General features: G+C 48.9%; 1 protein-coding gene across 2 annotated transcripts in view; it reads right to left on the minus strand.

Annotated features, from left to right (window-relative positions):
* Tsp5D (Tetraspanin 5D) overlaps positions 1 to 23111 on the minus strand; it is a 137887-nt gene that overhangs the window by 31826 nt on the left and 82950 nt on the right. For both annotated transcript variants that reach the window (XM_055074826.2, XM_055074827.2), the window contains exons 2-4: positions 17851 to 17931; positions 4774 to 4965; positions 932 to 1006 (exon numbers count right to left, since the gene is read on the minus strand). In XM_055074826.2, the coding sequence (XP_054930801.1) occupies positions 932 to 1006; positions 4774 to 4965; positions 17851 to 17913 (330 nt within the window). In that variant the 5' untranslated portion in view covers positions 17914 to 17931. The remainder of the gene's footprint in view (positions 1 to 931; positions 1007 to 4773; positions 4966 to 17850; positions 17932 to 23111) is intronic.

A 23111-nucleotide genomic window follows, 5' to 3' on the forward strand; every position in this document is an offset into this window, starting at 1 on the left:
TCCCAGATGCCCACTGGCATAAACAAAATGTTGTAAAAAGAACAGCTTCTTTATCTCCACTGGACTATTTCACTGCCTTTAGGAAATCTTGGTGACCTTCATGGAAACACATGCCATATAGACTCAAGAATGATGTGCCTAGATAAGGGCTTGTGCTCATGTATGAGTGGGTTCAGCTTCCAGTCAGGGTGCTGTAAAAAACAAAGAAAAGTTGCAGTTTCGCCTGAAGAGAGAAGCAGTGATAGTGACAGCAAAATTTTAGATTATCACACGGTTTCGTAGTTTTATAGACCATGTAAATTGCAGTGAGCATTCGCTTACTGCCTTTAAATAAGTGTCCCAGTGTCACACACTCAAGGTCAAACATGAACAGACCTCACTCAATGACCGCGAACACTCTCTACCATAAAGCTGGCGTGATGAGAAGTGGGGAGCGAATGCTTCGTGCTGTCTCTCACCTCACCACGTTGCTGAAACTTAGATTACGCAACCTCCAACACAAGGTGTGCAGGAAGACAGCAAGCATGAAACCACCAGTCATCTCAGCTCAGCCTTAATCCTAGCACCCGCCGCAGATTACCTCCAACATACAACGCGCAGGATGCGTATGCGCTCATCCGCGTAGACAGCTATGCGCTGCCACGGTATGCCAAGGCCGGGCTTCAGAAGCAGACGCGTGCTATCCTCCTTTAGTGCACACTTGGTCACGTGGCCTCCAACGTTGAGCGCGCAGGAAGATGGAGCACTTCAAGCCACCATCCCTCATGGTTCGCCCACGCATGCTTTCGCTCGCATCCGCGATGTACGGCGCGCACTGGCCGCTGATTGTTATCGTACTCAGACTTTATACGGAACATCAAGGTGATGGCAAAAATTCACCTGGAGTGCTACTATAATTGCAATTGCTATAAAAAAGAGGAACAATACTCACATGGCGACGGTAGATGAAGCCCAGAGTTCCAGCGGCAAATTCGAGTAAGAAGATGAGGATCACCAGCACAAAGTACTGTGAAGCGAAAAACAAAAGGTATGCATTAAAAAATGAACTTGCTGTGTTCAATGTCATCTCCAATGTCCATAGTTAGGAATCCGTGTTGTATTTGACTGCCTAATGACAAAGCTATGGCAGTGAAAAAATATATGCCGATAAAGCACATGAAAAACATGCACGGCAGAAGAACGCTCTTCAGTACATACTAATTCATGGCTGCGTGCTTGTGCCACAAAACTGCCAGTGCGGCCAGCTAGCTAGTAGGCTAGCAATGCCAAGCAGGACAATCAGCCAGCCAAAAGAAGCATAGTAGAACAGCAACTGGTAAGGGCCAGCAAATACAGGTATATACAGGCTGGCAGAAGAATATCCATCCTGCTGCAGATTATGATGCAGGTAAGACAGAAAAATATCACTGGTACAACTGACTGTGCACCAATTAAGGCCCCATGTAAACTGGGTCTCTAATGCACAGGTGATGCTCAGAAAGTTGTGTAAAAGAAAAGGCATAAGGTCATTGCCTGCAACGACTGGCTGCCATTTACTTTTTGTGATAAGGTGCATCTGCTAAACAAAATAGTGACATACTTTCAACGCCCCATAATTACTAGCAGATATTCACCATTCGCATGTTCCACGTTTTGACAAGTTGAATATGTTCAAGAACTCTGTCATGTGTGCTACATTTATTCCAGCGATATCTGAGTAGCCTAGATCACCAGATGCTGCAGCTGAGAACGTTACTACTCGTGACATAAAATAATAAACAAACATGGACAGGAGTTTTAGGCAGCGTTTATCCGTGTGGTAGCCACAGCATTACCCGTTGTGCAATATATCCGAGAGCAAGGTACACATTGCTTCTATGTGCTATTTATGAAGTTATTAATGCGACAACATTAAGAGGCCCATGTCACAGAAAATTCGGTGTCGGCACTGGCATGAGCAAGAAATGCCGTATATATTTAGGTATATGTACATGCCACGCCTTGCTATAGGACAGGCGGTATATCCAGGTTATATTGCCACACCATTCCATCACTAAAGTTGCTCATACCTTGTCTTACATTCTCGACAAAGTTATTCTTTGGAATTTTGAGAATGACAGCCCACAAACACATGTCACAAAACAAAACACCGACAGTGCATGCCTTTTATGTTAAATCTTCTCATACTGAAATATCAAAAGTGGGAAACAATAACAGAAACATGAAAATCTTGTAATTTTTTGTTGTGGCTGTGCACGAGGCCCACACAAGAAGCCGCATTTCTACCAGAAAGCTCGCCTTCATGCATAGCATTCACCACCAGCATTTCTCGGTAAACATTAAGGCTACATAAGCTACACTTGTTGAGAAGCGTGAGAAACAGGTCAGGGATCTTTAAATGCTATCACATTCTACTATTAAAGGCGAAGCGTAAGTATCCTCAAATTTTTTATTCATTTATTTCATTTTTTGTTTCTTTGGTTGATTGATTTTTTCTTTGCGGTGACCACAGGAGGCTCCGGCACCGGTACACATATGCTGGTTAGTTGCGCAGTTTTCTACGGAATCGCGCAGTGAAACCCCGAACTTCTGCGGCCGCCACAGGAGGAGAGCAAGGAGAGGGAGGCCTGTTCTTCTCGAGCCTTCCACCGGAACATCTAAACCTTCGGATGCCCGAAAGCTCCCACGCGATACAGTGCATGCGAGCAGGCCCGGCTATTCGCCTGCAAGCACAACTATGCAAACAGATGATGTTACGAAGGCACATGTCTATGACGGAGCCAAGTACTACCTTACTTCACACTGTCGCCCACTGCCTATTTTTTACAACCTCTGTGCAACAGCTCTAGATGTTTCGTGAAATCTGACAAAAGATTTGTTTTACCATTGCAAATGCCACAACTGAAACTCTTGAGTCTGTAAAAACCACGTTTGTATTGAAGGTCTTTTTAATATCATATATGCCGCACCAATCGGTTGCATGCGAGACCCTTTGCATGAAAAATTAATTAAACTAAAGGCTGGTGCTTTATCTACCAAAAACCAGGATATGATTATAAGGAACGCCGTAGTTGGGGAATGCGGATTAACTCTGACCACCAGAGGTTCTTTAGCGTGCGCCCAATGCACGGTGCAGGGGCGCGTTTTCGAATTTAGCCCCCCCCTTCAATATGCCGCCGCCACCGGGATTCGAGCCCGTGACCCCTCTGGCTAACAAAGTGCAACGCCGAAGCCACTACACGCCAACACGGCGGCTCGCCCATTGCATCGGTGCCTATGTAAAGTCCAACCACCTATACTACTGACCACGAGAATGGGCGAAAGAGCCAGGGAAACATATTCACTTTAAAAGAGGAGGGGGCACATGCTGAAATATGCTGGCCTCTCTGATACGCTGCAATATAGGGTGCACACATGTTTTCGCACGTATAACCACCAGCCCGAATCACGACAATCAGAAAAAGAAAGAAAGAAAAGACTGGTGCACACAGCCAGCGAAAATAACAGCATAGGACAACGCCTACACATTCACGCGAACAGGTCCTTACCACAAAGCTCCAGAATACATGCGATGCGCATCACGACAGCGCTGACTTCGCATACAGCAATGCGCAGTGCATTGCCACGAAGCCACACTGTAAGGCAAACTATGTGTATTACCTGAATTCTCAATTCGTATAGCTAAACATCTAGAGTTTTCGGCATGGGCAATAGCAACAATAGTCTGGCGTGCATGAGCCTTGCCAAGCAGCTGTGGCTATAATTTGAAACTGCCAATGCACGCAGCCAACTATACAGGGTTGCCCCAACTACCATGCGCCAAGATTTAAATGTATGCAAATGCCACGTAGCCATGGACAGAACTGAGGTAATGTTGGTTGCTGTCAAAATGCAAAAGATACTCCAAGTATCTTTTGCATTCCGCCTAATTAGATAATTAGTCTTAATTAATTCACTTCTCAAACGTTATAGTTAGGTGAAAAGCGCCAATGAGAAAATTGTAGAGTGACATGAAAGTACTCCCAATGCAGCTTTCTGTAGCTCAATACGTGCTAGATAAAAGTGTTTTTCCGAGCGTAAAAGAAGCTCGCGAATACACGCAAAATTGCCGCGCGAGTGGATCTTCGAGGCACTTCACGTGTATTCATGAGCTTCGTTCACGCTCGGAGAAACCCTCTTATGCTGCACGTATTGAGCAACAGAAAGCTGCATCGGGAGTGTTTTCACGTCCCGCTACAAATTTCTCCTTCACACTTTTAATCTCATTATAACATTTGGGAAGTTGATTAATTAACGAAGACTAATTATCTAATTAGGCAAAAAAAAGATCCGAGTACCTCCAAGCGACAGCAAACAACATTACCTTGGTTCTGTCCATGGCTATGTGGCGTTTGCATATTTTAATATCTTGGTGCACGACCGCTGGAACACCGTAGGCAAGGACAACGAAAGGCAGTGTTGCCTAGCTATTTTAGTCCCGAAAGAGGTCACTAGGTCTGTCTGGGTAGCTGCTGGCACGAACCACGAATTCGAAGCCCGGACAGCACCAGACAATTCGTCTGCCGCATCCGGCGATACTCCTGCGGCTTGGTCAGCAGGTTGGGTCGCGTATAGGTGGACGCTGCGTGCCGCTCGCTGGGCGATACTTAGGTGTCATCTGGGTTCCAGGGAGTCTTCGTTATTCTATTTTTTCCCAGAGATAAAGCGCTGCCGCCCCACCTCCCGCTCTTGAAAACACCGAGCCTATACTAGGAATACAGCCAATCAATGGATGCATGCAGTATATACACTCACCGTGGCGAGCATGCACCGGCTCTGGAACCAGGCGCCGCAACAGCCGAGGAAGGCCACGAGGAAGGTGATGGCGCCCGCGGTGAGGCAGAGCCCGTCGGCGCTGAGCACCCGGTGCGTGGGGAGCAGCGTCGAGTAGCCGCCGTACGCCACGTGCAGCCACACGCCCACGCCGGTCACGCCGCAGCCCAGTATCTGCGCCCGCGTATGTGTACCGGATGAAGCACTGGCGCCTCGAATCTCGCCCGTCTGGGCCTCGCGTCTATCGGCTCACACTGTGTTTCAAGCTTCCGTCCGCAATTAGGCTTTGCTGCACGTGCACGACGCTTCCATTGGGATACGAACAAGACGGCACTCGTCAAAAGATCGAACCCCGAGGGCCCCTGACGTCTATACCGCTCTTTGCACGCCCTATATACATAAGGAAGATAGAGAGTGAGACACCGGCTCACCGAGTCTGCGCAACCGCAGGCGTGGTACTAATGCCGCATACAAAACACGGATCGACGACTACATCTAACTGTCCATTCGCAGCACGCGGCTTCAGAACTTTTTGACAGAGCACACACAAAAGGGATCGAGCAACGCTCAGCCCACACTATATACCGTATTCCTTGCAGCAGCCTCTTTTTTGTTGTTGTTGTTGTTTCTGATACTCACGCGTCTCTGTTTAATCTTGCGTCAATCGTCGTTAAATTAGTGTATTTTTTTATTTCGAGTTCATTGCATAAGTGTCTCCGCGTATTGGATAATAAACTAGCGCTTGTCCTTGGCCGTGTCTACGTCCTCGCTTTGTCATCGCGCTGCACACTTTCGACATGGCAACTTCTCCGCTAGATGGTCAGCTCACGAAGGCAGCTTCGCACAGAAAAAAGAAGAAAAAGAATGCGGCACAATCCATCTCACGATGACTATCGATGATAATGCGTTAGCATTGAATCTACATAGCGACACAACGTATTACCACCGTCGAACGAGGTATGTATGGGGCATGTACTTGAAAAAGGAGCAGGGCTCCTATTTCGCGCTTCGCCAAGAACACTTCGCGCCATCTAGCACCGCTACCGCGATGCCTGCGCACGGCCTCCAAAACGCATGGCGCGCCGGTGATGATGATGACAGTGATCTAAAGAAAGGAAAGACGCTTGATTCTGCAGCCCGTGAGGGAGCACGGCGAAGCGTCGCCAGGGGAGAGGGAATGGGAAGTGAAAGATGATAGTGAAAGAGGGAGGCTGTGGCCTAATAGACTCCACTATGCGTGACAGTTGGCCGAACGCCAATAAGCGCGCTGTGCAAATCGGTTCCTCTCTCGCGCTCCTTTCAGGACACGCTGCGCCATCCAGATGCACTGGCACGAAGTCCGCGCGTGGCCTCTGAGATGAGAAGCGTGGTACCTGCGAATGCCGAGAATTGTTCCCTCGCTTGCCGCACGCTCAGTGGCTCAATAACCCAAGGTAGCCAGACTCGTTCCTTTGAACAGAAAGCTTCAACCGCTGCTGGTATAGTGGCGTACACGTATAATTATATTCAGTGACGTATCAAGAAGAATAATAGTGGCAACGGTGGCATTCACCTAAATTCAGCACAATGCTGGCTTCGAAAGGCGAGCCAGACGCCTCGCCTCAATCCACGTAGAGGTTTGGTGCGGCACTCAAAAGATATGACTAGCCCTTTGTTTTACGACTGCGAGAATGCAGATAAGCTTAAAGATGGACAAATCCGCGAAGTGTTACTCAGTAGCTATACCATACTTTTAGGTCTCGGAGTCGACGCAAGCACGCTATCATATAGTTTCGTTTTTTAAGAAAAGTCGCAGTTTCGCCCCAAAGTCCAAGTATCGATTGCGATAGCAAATCTGTGGACTGCCATAATAAGTAAGGATATAGTTTTATCGGTCGTGTAAACTTGTAAGCACTCGCTTACTAACTAAATTAACAAGCATGGTGTCGGTGTGCACAGACAAACATACATACAACAGACTCGATGAGCGCGGACGTTCGCTGTCAAAACGCTGGCGTGAAGTAGCGCGGCGGCAGCAGCTGCGAGCTGTCTATCGCTTCAACGGAAACTGAGCGACCAGAACACAGAACACGCTATGCTAGGAGCCGCCGGCCCTCCTAGACTATGCCACCAAAGCAGATCGCTTTCAAGATAATGCCCCCGCCATAGACAAGAACGGCACCGATAGCGGCGCTGCTGCGCCGGCGTTGAGAGCGCCGCATGCGAAGCAAAATTCTATTAGCGGGTGGTACTCCTCTCCCACCTCTCGTTCGCACCGCCTTCATTGCCTATTGCACTGCGCGTGTTTGGGCACGTTTCGTGCCGCGCGCGGTGTGTGCCTACGTGTGTGCGCGTGGACATTCCATTCTAAGGGCGATGTACAGTCTGTTTCACATTTAGGGGAAAACTCGGAGCGCATTGCATCGCGATGCGGCGAGCGCTTCAGTCAGGCGGCGGCAGCAGCTCGCGCAGGTGCTCGAGAGGCGGGATCTTGGACGGCGTCGTCTGCTACGGCGGCGCGCGCTGGCCGCATTGTCGGGAAGCGTTCTACTGTCAGTTGCAGGGCGCCGATCTCATCGTTACTGCGTGAAGTGAGCCAGTATTCTTTACTAAGCGTTGTGCGACGCCCACTGATACGCGTCGAAGGTAACTTCATCGCTGCAGGGCAGTCATAGACGACGAACTGATTCCATACATTCTTGACGGCCCGTTTCTGGAAGGCGACTATATATTCTAACGCGATAGGTCACCGATCCACACTGCTCGTGTTGTGCAAGAACTGCTGGAAGAGCGCGCAGTCACTCTCTTGGAGTGGTCGCCTCAATCCCCGGGCGCCAACATCATTTAAAATGTCTCGGGCTCGTTGAAAGTATCGCTGCCGCACCATCCCCTCTATCAGTCGCCCGAGGATAGGCTTCGATCCACCATCGTTCAGCGACTGAGACGTGCTGCGAATGAACACATCCCTGATGAAGTCACTCTACACTTCACTGCCTTCCAGGATGAGCGCTGTCATCGCTGCCGCTGGGGACATGAGATACTAACTGAAGTTCCGAGCGTGACGTGTCCGATTCCCCGCCGGCGGGCAGGGTCTGTCTGGTGTAGTGAATGATTGTCGAGAAAAATCACTTTCAGTTGATTGTCTTAACCGGTAAACATTCCTTTAATCGTATCCGTTTGTTTCATCGTGTTTGACCCCCATAGTTATCATTGTTGAGTGCTTTGTTTTCCTTTCGAGTCAAACAAAGACTGAGCACGTTGCGCGCACATCTTGGTGCGTCTTTTCGCTGCTTATTACGGTAGCACACACAGTGAAGAAATATACGTGCACGCGCTCAGTACCCCGGCCTTTCGAAAGAACAAACGAAGCATGGTGTCAAAAGAAGTTTGTGGAACTCCATTATCGCCAATGAAGGCTCAGAGTTTGGCGTCACACAACGTTTAGTGAAGAATATCAGCTCAGTTCCCGCTGTACCGATGAAATCGATGCACTGCCCCTGACAGTAGCACGCTTCCCCGACAATGCGGCCAGCGCGCGCCGCCGTAGCAGACGACGCAGATCACGACTCCGCCCCTCGAGCGTCTGCGCCTGCTCTAGCTGCTGCCGCCGCACGACTCAATTGCTTGCCGCATCGCGATGCAATACGTTCCGAGTTTTCCCCTAAGTGTGAAACAGACTGTACACGCTTCTATTTGCCTTTAAGAAGATTGGTACGCTTCACGATTATTTTTGTGGCTGCAGTGCGGCGAAAGGAGCGTCTGCTTAACCATGTAAGTGACGCTGAGCAGGTAATTGGAAACATCGTATGTGCCGCCGGAAAAATCGCCCGAAGAATCGTCAGCACATACGATGCGGCACATACATACGGCACATACGAGCTCAAGTCATTTTTGCAGTTTCTCACAATATGTTTGCTGCAAATCCGTGTTGTCTCTGATGGCGACAACGGACTTCAATCGACACTGTGCGGAAATAAACAAAATATATCGCTGCATAGCACAAGTACGACATGCGCACACATCTTTAACTAGTACGTCCCGTACAATATGGAATAGAGGCAGCAATGTAGACAGCTTGGCCATTTTTTAACAGTGCTCAAGAGACGGAAGTTTTTTTTTTTTTTTTTTAATGCGAGGATAAATGCCTCAGGGCATACAAGGGTATGTGATGGGGCTGAATAAGGATGATTAAATGAATGAAAAAAGATTTGCTGACTTAATGAAGTCCAAGAGGGATCGATAATGCGGTCCCTGCGTCCAAGCAGTGTAATGGCTCAGATTATGCGGCGAGAGTCCCGCTGCTGCGAGGTGCCGGAGCCTCGTCGGTTTCAGTGCAGGGCAAACCCACAGCAGGTGGTGGATGCCGGCTTCAACATTTCGCGACGGAAGTTGAAAGTATTAGTAATCATTCCTGCTTCAGCAATGCCGGCGCGACCAAGACGCGGGCGTGTATCGTCCAGTAACTCGATCGATCGGTGCAGTGTTCAAGCGGGAATGAACTCGGGTCATGTTCAATGCATCGTGCACATATTCAATTTCTCGGCATGCGTGAACTTCGGCCACTGCTAGCGCATACAACAGAAGTGGTTTCCATTCTTGGGCAGCGCACACACAAACGAAACACGAGAAAGAAGACAGGACAAGCGCTCGTCCAACAACTTAAAGTTTTTATATGAATAAAAGGATTATGTACCGAGTAATTATTAAATTCATGTGGGTTACATATAAAAACTGTCATACACTCAGGAGTGATCAATGAACGAGCTCGCTTCGTTTGCCAGTCGTTTACTTCGCTCGGCGCACCGCACTAACCCATGTCTGTCGTCTGCTCTTTTTCGTACCGTTTTCTTGTGAATCGGCAGAATTTCAATGGTGGCATCAACCCTTTCGTGTTTAGATTGCTGTCGTGACAGTTAACAACACAATAATAATTTCCGGTCATCAGAAGAGGCGCCGTCGCAAACAAGAGACGTTTCGCGCGCAGCGCGAACTGAACGCGGGCGCGACCGTGAAGGGAACCGGCGGCGGAAACCTACACCCGTTGGAGATGAAATCGTTCCACCAGGGGAGAAACGAGCGCTGGCGTCTAGGATGAAACTTAGCGTGCGGTCGTCCATAGCAGTTGCTGCCGAAGTACAACGTACCTCTGCCTTCCCTCCCCCCGGTTCATTGCGCGCGACGGAAGACGGCGCGCTTCCTCTCCGCTTTCCTCCCATGCGCGCACGGGATTGAGCCGCGATCGTCGGCTCACCCTCGAGCGCTTTCATTCGCACATACAGCACAAAGCGCGCGGCGACGGCGTTACCGCCCTTGGAATTTATACAGAACATAACGGCGATGGCACACATGCCCCCGGACTGCCCATATGAATGCTATCGCAATAAAATCTCGCCAGAAACTATTCCCTGCAATCGACAAAGGCGATACGCTCAGACTGATTTTTTCAGTGAGGGACCTCATTGACCTTGGCATGGTTTTCGGTTTCATTCTCTCGGAAAAAGACTCTGCAGTAGTCCCTCGCTTCCCTTAGCTCTCAGTTTATTTGGAAGCCTCTAATGACAGGCTGTCAGGATTGTACAGGATAGACGTTTGAACTTCTAGAGCAGCGTCTTGAAGTTGAAGCTTCGATCCGTTAATCGTTCACCCAGACGTTCGGCTTCCATCTCACTGTGGTCAACCCGCAATGTGAAAATGACCACGCTGTGACAAAGTGGCACCGAAGAGGACAATAAGTCAGCTTATGTTGATAATGTATACTTTGAAAACCCTATTTTGCTTAATTTCGCCAGAATCAGTTGATTACTACAACAAAAATTGATGTCGAAAGTCACATTTCTTAAATTTCGGGCCCCGACCTCAACGCCGGGACGTCGTGTGACGACACAAATTTCAAATGCCCTCTCTCTCTCTCTCTCTCCCCACGTTGGCTCCATGAAAGTTCCAGAAACTTGCGATGATGAGTATTTGGCTTCTTTAAAACACAATATTTTGCTCAGCGTCGCCAGGTACATATTTATCGATAAACAATAAGTGACTATTGGCGCTAGCAGACGCCGTCAAAATTTATGACGTTATGGCGCGCTGGTGCGGAAACTTTTCGGGCGCTTCGATTAGGAACTTGAACATGGCGTTGCCACCGCTTTCTGCTACTTGCGCTTTTTCTGGCTCACCAAGCGTCTTCTCGCAGCTCGGAGTGACTTGTTTAGGTGTCGTAGAAGGGTTGTTATTAACCCAAATAAATCACTTTTTTCTTTTATGTTGCTTTAAATGTCCGCGCAAACTACTGCCCAAACCTGAGGGCCAGCAAGCACGCCGCCAGTGCGCCAGCCGCCCCCTTCACCCCCAACCACTTTGAAGTAAGTACAAAGCGGCAACTTTTTTCATGCTCGGCACGTGAGAATTTCGATAGCCGCTATTAGGTTTCGAGGTCGTTCCCACCGCTGTCAAACAGATGTAGGAGTTGTCGGACGATCTCGCCGCTGCCACCATTTGTAAGATTTGGAGTCGGGCTTGTAGGACGATCGGAGGAACTTGGTGCGACAGGACTAGGCGAGCAGGGTTTATTTACAGTATTTACAGTTGAACATGGGATACATTTACACAGTCTAGCGTGACTCCCAAATGGAGCCCGCAAGACGAAGCATACAGCAAACGAGCACACAGCTCACGAGTACATTTCGAGCACGACAACGAGCACACTTTAGCAGCCGACAATCGCTGCTTATAAGCACTCCGTTCGACGTCATCGTTCGACGTCATCGCAGACTACACGCCTTTTTGGAGGAGGAGGGCTCACACACACGTGCCGCACAGGTTTCAGTGCTCTCTCGAGGGAAGACGACTTTTGCAGCGCAGTCGTCGTGGTATCCATTGTCCTGCGTCCCCGTAGTCAGGTGGTCACGCCCGACCCCAGCCGGCGCCTCGAAATTCCAGAGCGGACGTAGTCCACAGTTCTCCAAAGGGAGTTCACCGTTGGTTAGCGCTGTCCTCGCTCGTTCTCTGAAGGGCGCCGCCACCGCGGGTCGGTCGAAGCACGTGCAGCGGGCTGAAATAGCCGGCACGTTGCCACCCCGGCCGGCCATTCCTAACACCGCTAAGAATGTTTCAGCGAATAAAAAAAAGTAATTACCCATCGTACAATGTCATCGTCTCGCCGTAAACGGTGGAAACATTTTGCATGGTCCCTCGTCTGCAGTTCTTATTTAGCTATAACACGTTTTATTAAAACTCTTTTATTGCGGTGTTTTCTTCTACCGCGAACAGCATTCTTTACCTACTGCAGCCGTTTTGAGCCTATCTATCTATCTATCTATCTATCTATCTATCTATCTATCTATCTATCTATCTATCTATCTATCTATCTATCTATCTATCTATCTATCTATCTATCTATCTATCTATCTATCTATCTATCTATCTATCTATCTATCTATCTATCTATCTATCTATCTATCTATCTATCTATCTATCTATCTATCTATCTATCTATCTATCTATCTATCTATCTATCTATCTATCTATCTATCTATCTATCTATCTATCTATCTATCTATCTATCTCTATCTATCTGTCCGTCCGTTCATCAGTGACGAACTCGTCCCTCTGCCACCATGGTGGACCTTGCAGTGTGCATAGGGGAAGTTTCATTCGGCATTAAAACGTCTGTCCGTCGTCTCTTACGCCTACCCAGTGTCGCAAGTTATCTACCTGCTTGAGTATGTGCTCCCGATCGCAGGGTCGTCGTGGTCGTTCCATTGGCGTCATTCCAGCTTCGTGATCTGATTCTCGCCATGCAGTACTTCTACAGCCTTCTACTCCGACCCAATGGTCCAAGTTTTCTAATAGCTTGGGCCAATAAGTTCGGGGTCGTGATGCCATCGTAGTCGTTGCATCGTCGACACTCCAGTTTTGTCATCGAACGCTCGTCCTGCCGTCGTCATCACGACATCGTCTCCACACAGTCGTCGTCATGCCGTCGACGCTACGCCGTCCTTTTATGATTGTCCTCGCTTCAGTAACCATCTCATTATTGTCAAACCACCTTCGTCTTCCCATCGACGTCAATCTTTCTTCGTTATCATCATCATCAGCCTGGTTACACCCACTGCAGGGCAAAGGCCTCTCCTGTACTTCTCCAACTACCCCGGTCATGTGCTAATTGTGGCCATGTTGTCCCTGCAAACTTCTTAATCTCATCCGCCCACTTAACTTTCTGCCGCCCCCTGCTACGCTTCCCTTCTCTTGGAATTCATTCCGTAACCCTTAATGACCATCGGTTATCTTCCCTCGTCATTACATGTCCTGCCCATGCCCATTTCCTTTTCTTGATTTCAACTAAGATGTCATTAACTCGCGTTTGTTCCCTTACCCAATCTGTTCTTTTTTTATCCCTTAACGTTACACCCATCATTCTTCTTTCTATAGCTCGTCGCGTCGTCCTCAATTTAAGTAGAACCCTTTAAGTAAGCCTCCAGGTTTCTGCCCCGTAGGTGAGTACTGGTAAGACACAGCTGTTATACACTTTTCTCGTGAGGGATAGTGGCAACCTGCTGTTCGTGATCTGAGAATGTCTGCCAAACACACCACAGCCCATTCTTATTCTTCTGATTATTTCAGTTGGATGACCCGGACCCGCGGTCACTACCTGCCCTAAGTAGATGTATTCCCTTACCACTTCCAGTGCCTCGCTACCTATCGTAAACTGCTGTTCTCTTCCGAGACTGTTAAACATTGCTTTAGCTTTCTGCAGATTAATTTTTAGACCCACCCTTCTGCTTTGCCTCACCAGGTCAGTGAGCAGGCATTCCAGTTGGTCCCGTGAGCTACTAAGCCAGGCAATATCATCAGCGAATCTCAAGTTACTAAGGTATTCTCCATTAACTCATATCCCCAATTCTTCCCAATCCAGGGCTCTGAATACCTCCTGTAAACATGCTGTGAATAGCATTGGACAGATCGTACCTTCCTGCCCGACGCCTTTCTTTATTGGGATTTTGTTGCTTTCTTTATGGAGGACTACGGTGGCTGTGGAGCCGCTATAGATATCTTTCAGTATTTTTACATACGGCTCCTTTAAACCCTGATTCCGCAATGCCTCCATGACTGCTGAGGCTTCGACTGAATCAAACGCTTTCTCGTAATCAATGAAAGCTATATATAAGGGTTGATTATATTCTGCACATTTCGCTATCACCTGATTGATAGTGCGAATATGGTCTGTTATTAAGTAGCTTTTACGAAATCCTGCCTGGTCCTTTGGTTGGCAGAAGTCTAAGGTGTTCCTGATTCTATTTGCGATTACCTTAGTAAATACTTTGTAGGCAACGGACAGTAAGCTGATCGGTCTGATTTTTCAAGTCTTTGGCGTCCCCTTTCTTATGGATTAGGATTATGTTGTCGTTCTTCCAAGATTCCGGAACGCTCGAGGTCATGAAGCATTGCGTATACAGGGTGGCCAGTTATTCCAGAACAATCTGCCCACCATCCTTCAACAAATCTGCCGTTACCTGATCCTCCCCAGCTGCCTTCGCCCTTTGCATAGCTCCCAAGGCATTCTTTACTTCTTCCGGCGTTACTTGTGGGATGTCAAATTCCTCTAGACTATTCTCTCTTCCATTATCGTCGTGGATGCCACAGGTACCGTATAAATCTCTATAGAACTGCTCAGCCACTTGAACTATCTCATCCATATTAGTAATGATATTGCCGGCTTTGTCTCTTAACGCATACATCTGATTCTTGCCTATTCCTAGTTTCTTCTTCACTGCTTTTAGGCTTCCTCCGTTCCTGAGAGCATGTTCAATTGTATCCATATTATACTTCCTTATGTCAGCTGTCTTACGCGTGTTGATTAACTTGGAAAGTTCTGCCAGCTCTATTCTAGCTGTAGGGTCAGAGGCTTTCATACAAATGCGTTTCTTAATCAGATCTTTCGTCTTCTGCGATAGCTTACTGGTATCGTGTCTAACGAAGGTACCACCGACTTCAATTGCACACTCCTTAATGATGCACGTAAGATTGTCGTTCATTGTTTCAACACTAAGGTCCTCTCCTTGAGTTAAAGCCGAATATCTGTTCTGTAGCTTGATCCGGAATTCCTCTATTTTCCCTCTTACCGTTAACTGATTGATCGGCTTCTGATGTACCAGTTTCTTCCGTTCCCTCCTCGTCTAGGCTAATTCGAGTTCTTACCATCCTATGGTCACTGCAGCGGACCTTGCCGAGCATGTCCACATCTCGCATGATGCCAGGGTTAGCGCAGAGTATGAAGTCTATTGCATTTCTAATCTCGCCATTTGGGCTCCTCCACATCCACTTTCGGCTATCCCGCTTTCGGAAGAAGGTATTCATTATCCGCATATTATTCCGTTCTGCAAACTCTACTAGTAACTCTCCCCTGCTATTCCTAGAGCCTATGCCATATTCCCCCACTGACTTGTCTCCAGCCTGCTTCTTGCCTACCCTGGCATTGAAGTCGCCCATCAGTATAGTGTATTTTGTTTTGACTTTACCCATTGCCGATTCCACGTCTTCATAGAAGCTTTCGACTTGCTGGTCATCATGACTGGATGTAGGGGCGTGGACCTGTACAACCTTCAATTTGTACCTCTTATTAAGTTTCACCACAAGACCTTCCACCCTTTCGTTAATGCTATAGAATTCCTGTATGTTACCAGCTATATCCTTATTAATCAGGAATCCGACTCCTAGTTCTCGTCTCTCCGCTAAGCCACGGTAGCAGAGGACGTGCCCGCTTTTTAGCACTGTATATGCTTCTTTTGTCCTCCTAACCTCACTGAACCCTATTATATCCCATTTACTGCCCGCTAATTTTTCCAAAAGCACTGCTAGACTCGCCTCACTAGATAACGCTCTAGCGTTAAACGTTGCCAGGTTCAGATTCCAATGGCGGTCTGTCCGGGCCCAGAGATTCTTAGCACCCTGTGCTGCATCACAGGTCTGGCCGCCGCCGTGGTCAGTTGCTTCGCAGCTGCTGGGGACTGAGGGCCGGGGGCTTCGTCATCGAATGGTAACAATACTGTCGTCATTCCATCGTTATTATGCCACCGTCATCGCCAGTCACTGTCATGCACATCCCTTGTCAGACCACCGTCGTCATGCAGCTGAGGTCGCGCCATCGGCATCACACGTACTAGCTTCCTCATCCGGCTCTCGTCGTCACGCCAACGTCGCCATACAAGTTTCGTGATACAGTCACCGTCACGCCATTGTCATCACACACTCGTTGTCATCCAATTGTCCTCGTGCCGTTGTCGTGCCATCGTTGTCTCTGAATCGTCGTCGTACAGTTGTCGTCATGCATTCATTGCCATACCGTTGTCGTCATGACATCGCCGTCATGTTGTCGTTCCACCATCGTCACAAATTCAGCATCGTTATCCAATTGTCGTCCCGCCGCTGTCGTCATACCGCCTTCGTCGACCCATTTACGTCCTTGATACTTGTTCGACTTTCTCTCGACATTCAATCGTGATTATGCCGCCGTTGTGATGCCATCGTCGTCATGCCATCTTGGTCAAGCCATCGCGTCGTCATTGCCGCTTCTTCGCCCGATTGTCATACCGTCGTCGTCATCTCATTGTCCTCACATCGTCGCTATATTATCGTCATAATTTAATTATCGACATATCACTGCCGTCATGCCGTCCTCGTTATACGCCACTGTCATTCGATCGATATCACTCGGTCGCTTGATCGTCACTGCTGCGCCGCCATGCAGTCGTAGTCCTGACTCCAATCTCATAGACGACCTTGGCACGTGAGCGCCATAGCAAAGTGGTATGACAGCGCAGTACGAGGCACATAGTTGATGCGACGAAAGTCTCAGAATTACCACAATTCGTGTGTTAAATAAACGTTACTTCAGGAATATGGTCTGTCGCTACATTTCTGGATTGCTATTAGCATTAAAGTATAAACCCCATTCAAGCGATCCTGCACGCGACAGCGACAAGCGACGCGATGGAGATGGCTGTCGCGTTCGCTCGTCGCCTACAAGTTGTACCCCATGCGAGCGATGACTTCGAGCGACGTCCCTCCAGTGTTGCCGGTATGAGGGCAGCAATATAGGCGCCGAAACTAGCGTGACGCGTGCTTAATTAACTTAAGTTGATGTGTTTAGTGTAAAAAGCAGCATAAATTATTTCTGAAAGTCTTGCAGTAGGTTCTTATCCTTGCACGTATAAAAATTCAATCGTTTGCTCGTTCCGTGCGACAATCGGAAGTACTTGAGTTATGTACATCCAGTTCCGGCTTCGCGCTATTGGCTAGTCGCTCATAGCACTTCCGGGCGACGAGCGACGAATTCTAGATTTGCAGAACCGAGCGATCGCGCGACAAGACCGAGCGATCTGTTCACGCGACGGCCCGATCCGTCGCTCGTCGCTGTCGTGCACAAAATCGCGCTCATGGGGTTTAGCTTTAACGTCGGCAGCCACCGTGAGATAAATTCTGCCGTAATTTTTCCGTCTCACGTTTATTATTATTAACGCTCTTACCGGTGGAGGAGCGTGCAGAGAGGCCTGTGCAGGAGAGGCGGGCAGACATAACTATTGAAGAAAATACTTTCGCGGAGAACTTTCTGTGGCAATGAAACTACGGAAGCAAGAAAGCGCGCACACGTAAAAGCGCTCCTAAAACAGCCCCACATTTTCATCCGCGTTAGTTTAGGCCACGAAAGAGAAGGCTTAAGCACCTTATATTTACAACGCAAAGTAACGTTAAATAAAATACCGAGTCTTAAACTTGACTTACTGTTCTGCTCTTCTCATCCGCGTTTGGGAAAGTGCGAAACCACCGCACGTGGAAGCTATATACGGCGATTCAGCTTCTGTTCCAAAAAACCAAAAGCGCACTCAAGCTATGCCGGATTAATTGGCGCATTCGCAAACATGTGCACAAGCCGCACAGCTTTCCCTTCGTTGCCACAGAAAGCTGTCCGCGAGCAGCGGTCACGGGCCGGGAGACAGAAACGTTTTTGTTGCTCGATGAGCAATCTCGATCGCTCGTCCAAGACGACCAGAGGTGCAGCGCAGCAGATGGGAGGAGTGCACAGCTCACCCAAAAGAGCAGGTTGTAGCAGCAGAGCGTGCGGCGGACGCACGTGTAGCCCGTCCGGCCCATGGCGCCGACTTCGGGGACCTGAAACACACCACACGGGGGGATAAGCTCGCAGCACCGGGACGAACATTTCATGCGGAATTTTATGCGGTAACTGCAAAAAGCAAAGATTATTCGAGAAAATAAAAGCAAGAGTATTTTGGGCCTAAGCACTCATCCTGCTAATAATTGCGGCGTTTTGCATTTTATCCAGGCTCGTGTGCGGGGTGTCTGCGTCGTGCGGAGTATTTTATTCTTACAGCTCCCGCTTCCGTGAAACTTTCATCCCGACATAAAAATATGCATACTCATAGATGCATTCACACGCATTACAAGTTGAAGTGAAAACGCGCTACCGAGCAATAAGAACGCACGATGCAAGAGACGTACAGGCTCGTCCACTCTTATGCCCCAACCACTGGCACGCGCTGGAAAGCTTCGGCGCGCGCCGAAGGGTCAAATGCGTCAAAGCGTCGGTCGGGAACTCGCTGAAGCGGAACGTCGCGCAGCGATTATGTCTACTGCCGATGCTAGAAGTTTGCCGGCGCGCGGCGAAGCTGCGCCGGCGTGCACCAATGGGAGGCTGCGACGCCTCGCAGGCGTCAACCAATCAGAGGCTGCGGAGCCTCTGGCTGCTAGGCCTGTAATGGCCGACCGTGCGGAGACGCCGGCACCAACGATCGTCCGAGTTTTTTGGACGCACGACGCGCGCGACAGTGTTCCTGAAAGACAGTGTTGTAATAGTAGGCCGACAACGACACGATCAACCGACCGACGACCGTGGGTTGTGGCAGTGCGACGTGGATCCGAAGCGACTTCGAACGACGCCGACTAATCCAACCTGCCCACTGGGTTCCGCCGGGCTCGGTGCGATCGTCTGCTAAAACAGCCAACCGAATCACGATTGCCGCAACGTCTGTGCTTGTTGTATGTGCATATTGTCGTGCTCAAAACGAGTGGAAACACGTTTACGAGCTCCGAAGTCTGGATAATCAACACTCGCTTATCACCGATGTTGTTTACGTTACGCGTAGGCCTAGCGCGTCCATCGAGTTCGTAACTGGCGAGTGAACGAACTCACCTGAGAAACTCTGTCGAAGGAAATGAATTTTCAGGTCCGTTTGGTGCTGCAGTGATTTAAAATATGGCACTCTTGACTTCGTGTGACCTGTGATGTGGTGAATGAACCGTGTGAAGTGAAGGGCGCGTTCCCGCAACGCCGAATCGGTCGCTCAATCACCTGGGTCTAGCGAAGTGCACTTTACAGCAAAGCCAGAGCGGCGCGCTTCAGCGCTGTAGCAGACGACGCGAAGCGCCTCCCCTAGGTCCGTGTGCGCCTGCGTCGCTTCACTTCGATGCGCCGCCGCGCCGGACGCACTGGCGCCCCGCGGAGCGCGGCCACGGTGAGCCGTGTTCGCCCTAAGAGTGGACGAGCCTGTACATGACGCTTGGCAAGACTATCTGTCTATCTGTCCGTCCGTCCGTCCGTCCGTCCGTCCGTCCGTCTGTCTGTCTGTCTGTCTGTCTGTCTGTCTGTCTGTCTGTCCCCAGGATTTCTTTTCGGGGGGGGGGGGGGGGGCATCCCAAGGTAACTTTTCTGTGCAAAATAAGGGGAAATAAGGTGGGAGGTTACCTTTAGTAGTACAAATGTGAATAGCACCCACCATTCACTATAAAGACGCATAAACCCGCAAAAGAGAAATGAAATAAGGTGTATCTCACAGATACGCCTGTGAGATACACCTATCCTTTACTTGGCAAACAAGGAACCACGTCAAATGGACTCGCGCAGGAAAGAAGCGCAGGAAGAACACTGCCAACGACAAGCAAACAAGTGAAAGTGTAAAATAAAGATTACTGCAGTGGAATACAATGTAAAAAAAAACAGCAGTTGGCAACCAAGGCGCACAAACCGCGCGGGGTTGTGTTACTCCGCCAGCCACTCGCAGAAGCAAACAAAATCGTCGTCATGCGGGCTTTTCAAAATGGCGTCGTACTTGATACCTCCAGAGCGTCTGCTGTTCTTGAAGAGTATTTTCATCGGCGGAAGCAATGAGGTGTGCAACAGACATGGACAAAGTGTATGGAGTCTGAGCATTTCACTCTTCAAAAGTCTGCGGTACAGTTCATTTCACCGCTTAACCCGTTTCACTCATGAAACTTCACTGCCAACGAAGTGAAACTTGACAATAAATAGTTTCAAAGAAGCAAGCATATTATTTCAGTTCAATAGAGAATTAGGCTTTCGCCATTCGACTATAATAGGCGAGAGAAAACGTCTAAAATTACGCGCTAATAATTTTATTTTTTGTGGTTACCGCCTTATTTAGGTAACAGGAAGTGTTTGAAGCACGAATTGTTTGCAATTTCGGGAGGAACAATGCTGACGGTTATGAGGCTATGGGAGGGGCTTCACTGCAGATTTAAGTTGTATCCGACTATAGTGGCGTTTTTTGAATTAGCTCTGGAAGAACTATAAATATATATATATATATTTGCGTAACAATCACAGTTCTTTCAGATCCCTCGTTTACTGCTCCACCAAGTGCCAAAACCGACTCGTATTGTTATTTGGGAAGTTGCGTGACGATGCGTCGTCACCAATCCCGTACAACTGCGCAGAGTGCAGGACGCTGCGGTTCTAGACGCGCTGCGCCCACCGCGGAAGGTAAGAAAAAAACCCCGTTAGCACAGCAGCGAAGTAGCTACGTCAGGCGGCTCAATTGATAACTGTAGAAGAGTCATTCAAAACACACTGAATTCTTCTCCACTTCCGGCGGCGTTTTCTCTGCTTCCTTTTTAAATAAAAAGATGTTCATCCATAAATATTTTCACAAGCAATCTTCGTTTTACCTCCCTGTTTGGCTGTTGCCTTGGCTTTCTCCCTTAGTAGATCACTTAATTTCTCATCTCCTTGCGACTCTGTTTCCAATTGCCAATTTTGCACGAAAAGTGCTGTACAATACGGGAAAAAACAGACGAGGTAATGAGTGACAGCCAGATTGCTTATGGGTTTAAGGGTTATTGCAGGGTTTGATTATGGACGCTGTCTCGCATTATTTTATTTTTCACCTTGTCTAACTCATATCACGGGTATATGATTCCGAGGATCTGCCAGCGTCGCGGAGAACCATCGGTCGAGGAAATAATGAAGCAAAAGGAAAAGTTAAACGCAACTGGCATTTTCTCCAGCCGCAACTAGTTTCTCGAGCATACAGACCAGCTGATCACGAACCGAATCCCATCCTAGTCCCTGGATCAGCCTAAACCAAGAAGGTTGAACTAACGAAGCAACAGCGATGCACGTGACCGTTGAATAGATAGTGACAAATGAACGCATCTCGAGTTAATCACGCGGGCACCGAATCGGTGAGGAAACTGGCCTTCACAGACCAGGAACAGGCAGCAAATTGTTGACCGTCGAAAAACTGTCAAGTCTCAACATTGATTTGGCGGCGCTTGAGGAATGTGTGTGAGGAGTGGTGGCGTGGGTGGGGAGGGGCGGGGGTGAGGGGCTATGCCGCTTAAATTCGGGGGGGGGGGGCACGCCCCCCCCCCCCCCCCCCCTGATTACGTGCCTGCCGATAGACCAATGTGACGCAGCCTTGAACTGGGTCCTGCCGACTCTGAGCACGACGCCGTTGTGTAGATTGACGTTGCTGTTCCTTTAGTAGCTCATCGTATTCGCACCGCTCTTCAGGCGTCCTAACAGTGCGTGGCCTTTCCATAGCGCTATCGCAACACAAATCACTTGCTAGGCGGGCTCTTCTTTTTTTATTTCTCTCCCGGTGCCGCTGCGCGGAGGCGTGCGCCATCCGGTGGTGCTGCAGGGAAACTAGCGGCGCGCGCGTCCCGCTGTGATTGGTTAATTTTTGCCCACGGACACGGCAAATGCGGTGGGCAGGGGGGGGGGGGGTAGAGGTACAGAACTTCACTGAAAAAAAATTGCACCTTTACGCTTATATCATTTCCTACGACAATTATCGTTATATAGCGTGAACACCGCGCGCTCACTACTTTCCTGTTTGTAAAATACTAAAATGCTAAGCACGAGGGGCAACACGCTACGTATATATATATATATATATATATATATATATATATATATATATATATATACACGGTTGATGATTGGTATGTATCCGAACCCTCAGCGTGTGAGAACGAAAATGTACGCAAGGTTGACGACGATTACTGTTGTGCGACAATCTAAAACGCTAAAAGGGAGTGCATATTCTTTGCAGGCTAAGCAACAGCTCGCAACTGTTCTTTTTCGGAGTAACCGCGCCTCTTCTTCGAACTCCACTTTGGGAAATTCTCATACACCTCGACGGCAGTGGTGTAGTGAGGAATATTTTTCCGGAGGCCGTGGGGGAGGGAGGCTTCATTCACAGTACTCGCAATATCGTGGGAACGCAAATCTCACATTTTGACCAATCATGACATTTACAGCATCAGTCGCCTCGTCCTGTTTATGAAGTACACAAAGTCGCTGCATCGAGGGGACATGCATCGGTGCCGTTCAACAAGCTTTTTTTTTTTTCTTTTTTTGCGCCCTTTGCAGGGCTCCTTGAATACCACACTTCGCGATGATCCGACCGAAGAGCACGTCTCTGTAATGCCCGACAACCTATTGTATACGCTATATGGCGCGCAGAGCGGCTCAACACGCTCATTTAAGCGCACGAAATTTAACGCAAGGTGCATACAGTTCCGCTTTCGGTAAGCCGAAGTGAAGTTTCAGTTGTGGAAACTTCTGCAAACCAATTACTAAGGAATTACCAAACTAACCCAGTTATAACTCAACATATTTGTTTCATTTGTGTACAAGGGTATAAAGCCAGGAATGATGGCTAGTTCCAGTTTTTGTCGAGGCGGAACTGCGTTCGGACATCCGTGTGGAGCAAGACCGCCTCGCAAGGTGCACGGGGCGGGGGGTCAAATCTGCGCGCTCCGCACGCAGCGTGATCGATCGCGCTCAACGAGGTCCCGGGAGGTCAGCGGGAGCCCTGACCGCGGACACCGGGGCAGACAGCACCGACGCGAAAAAGAAGATGTAGGCGAGCAAACAGGTGAAAAGAAATAGCAGGCGGCAGAGAGAGAGAGAGCGCGCGCCAGGCGTCACCGCAATGATCGAGTGCCCGCGCACAAAGCGGCTGCGCACGCTTCCTCGCACGACGGCGAAGAGAGCCGACGACAAAAAAAAATTCACATTTCCACGC

The sequence above is a fragment of the Dermacentor andersoni genome, chromosome 4 (genome assembly GCF_023375885.2).
Source record: "Dermacentor andersoni chromosome 4, qqDerAnde1_hic_scaffold, whole genome shotgun sequence".
Lineage (NCBI taxonomy): Eukaryota > Metazoa > Arthropoda > Arachnida > Ixodida > Ixodidae > Dermacentor > Dermacentor andersoni.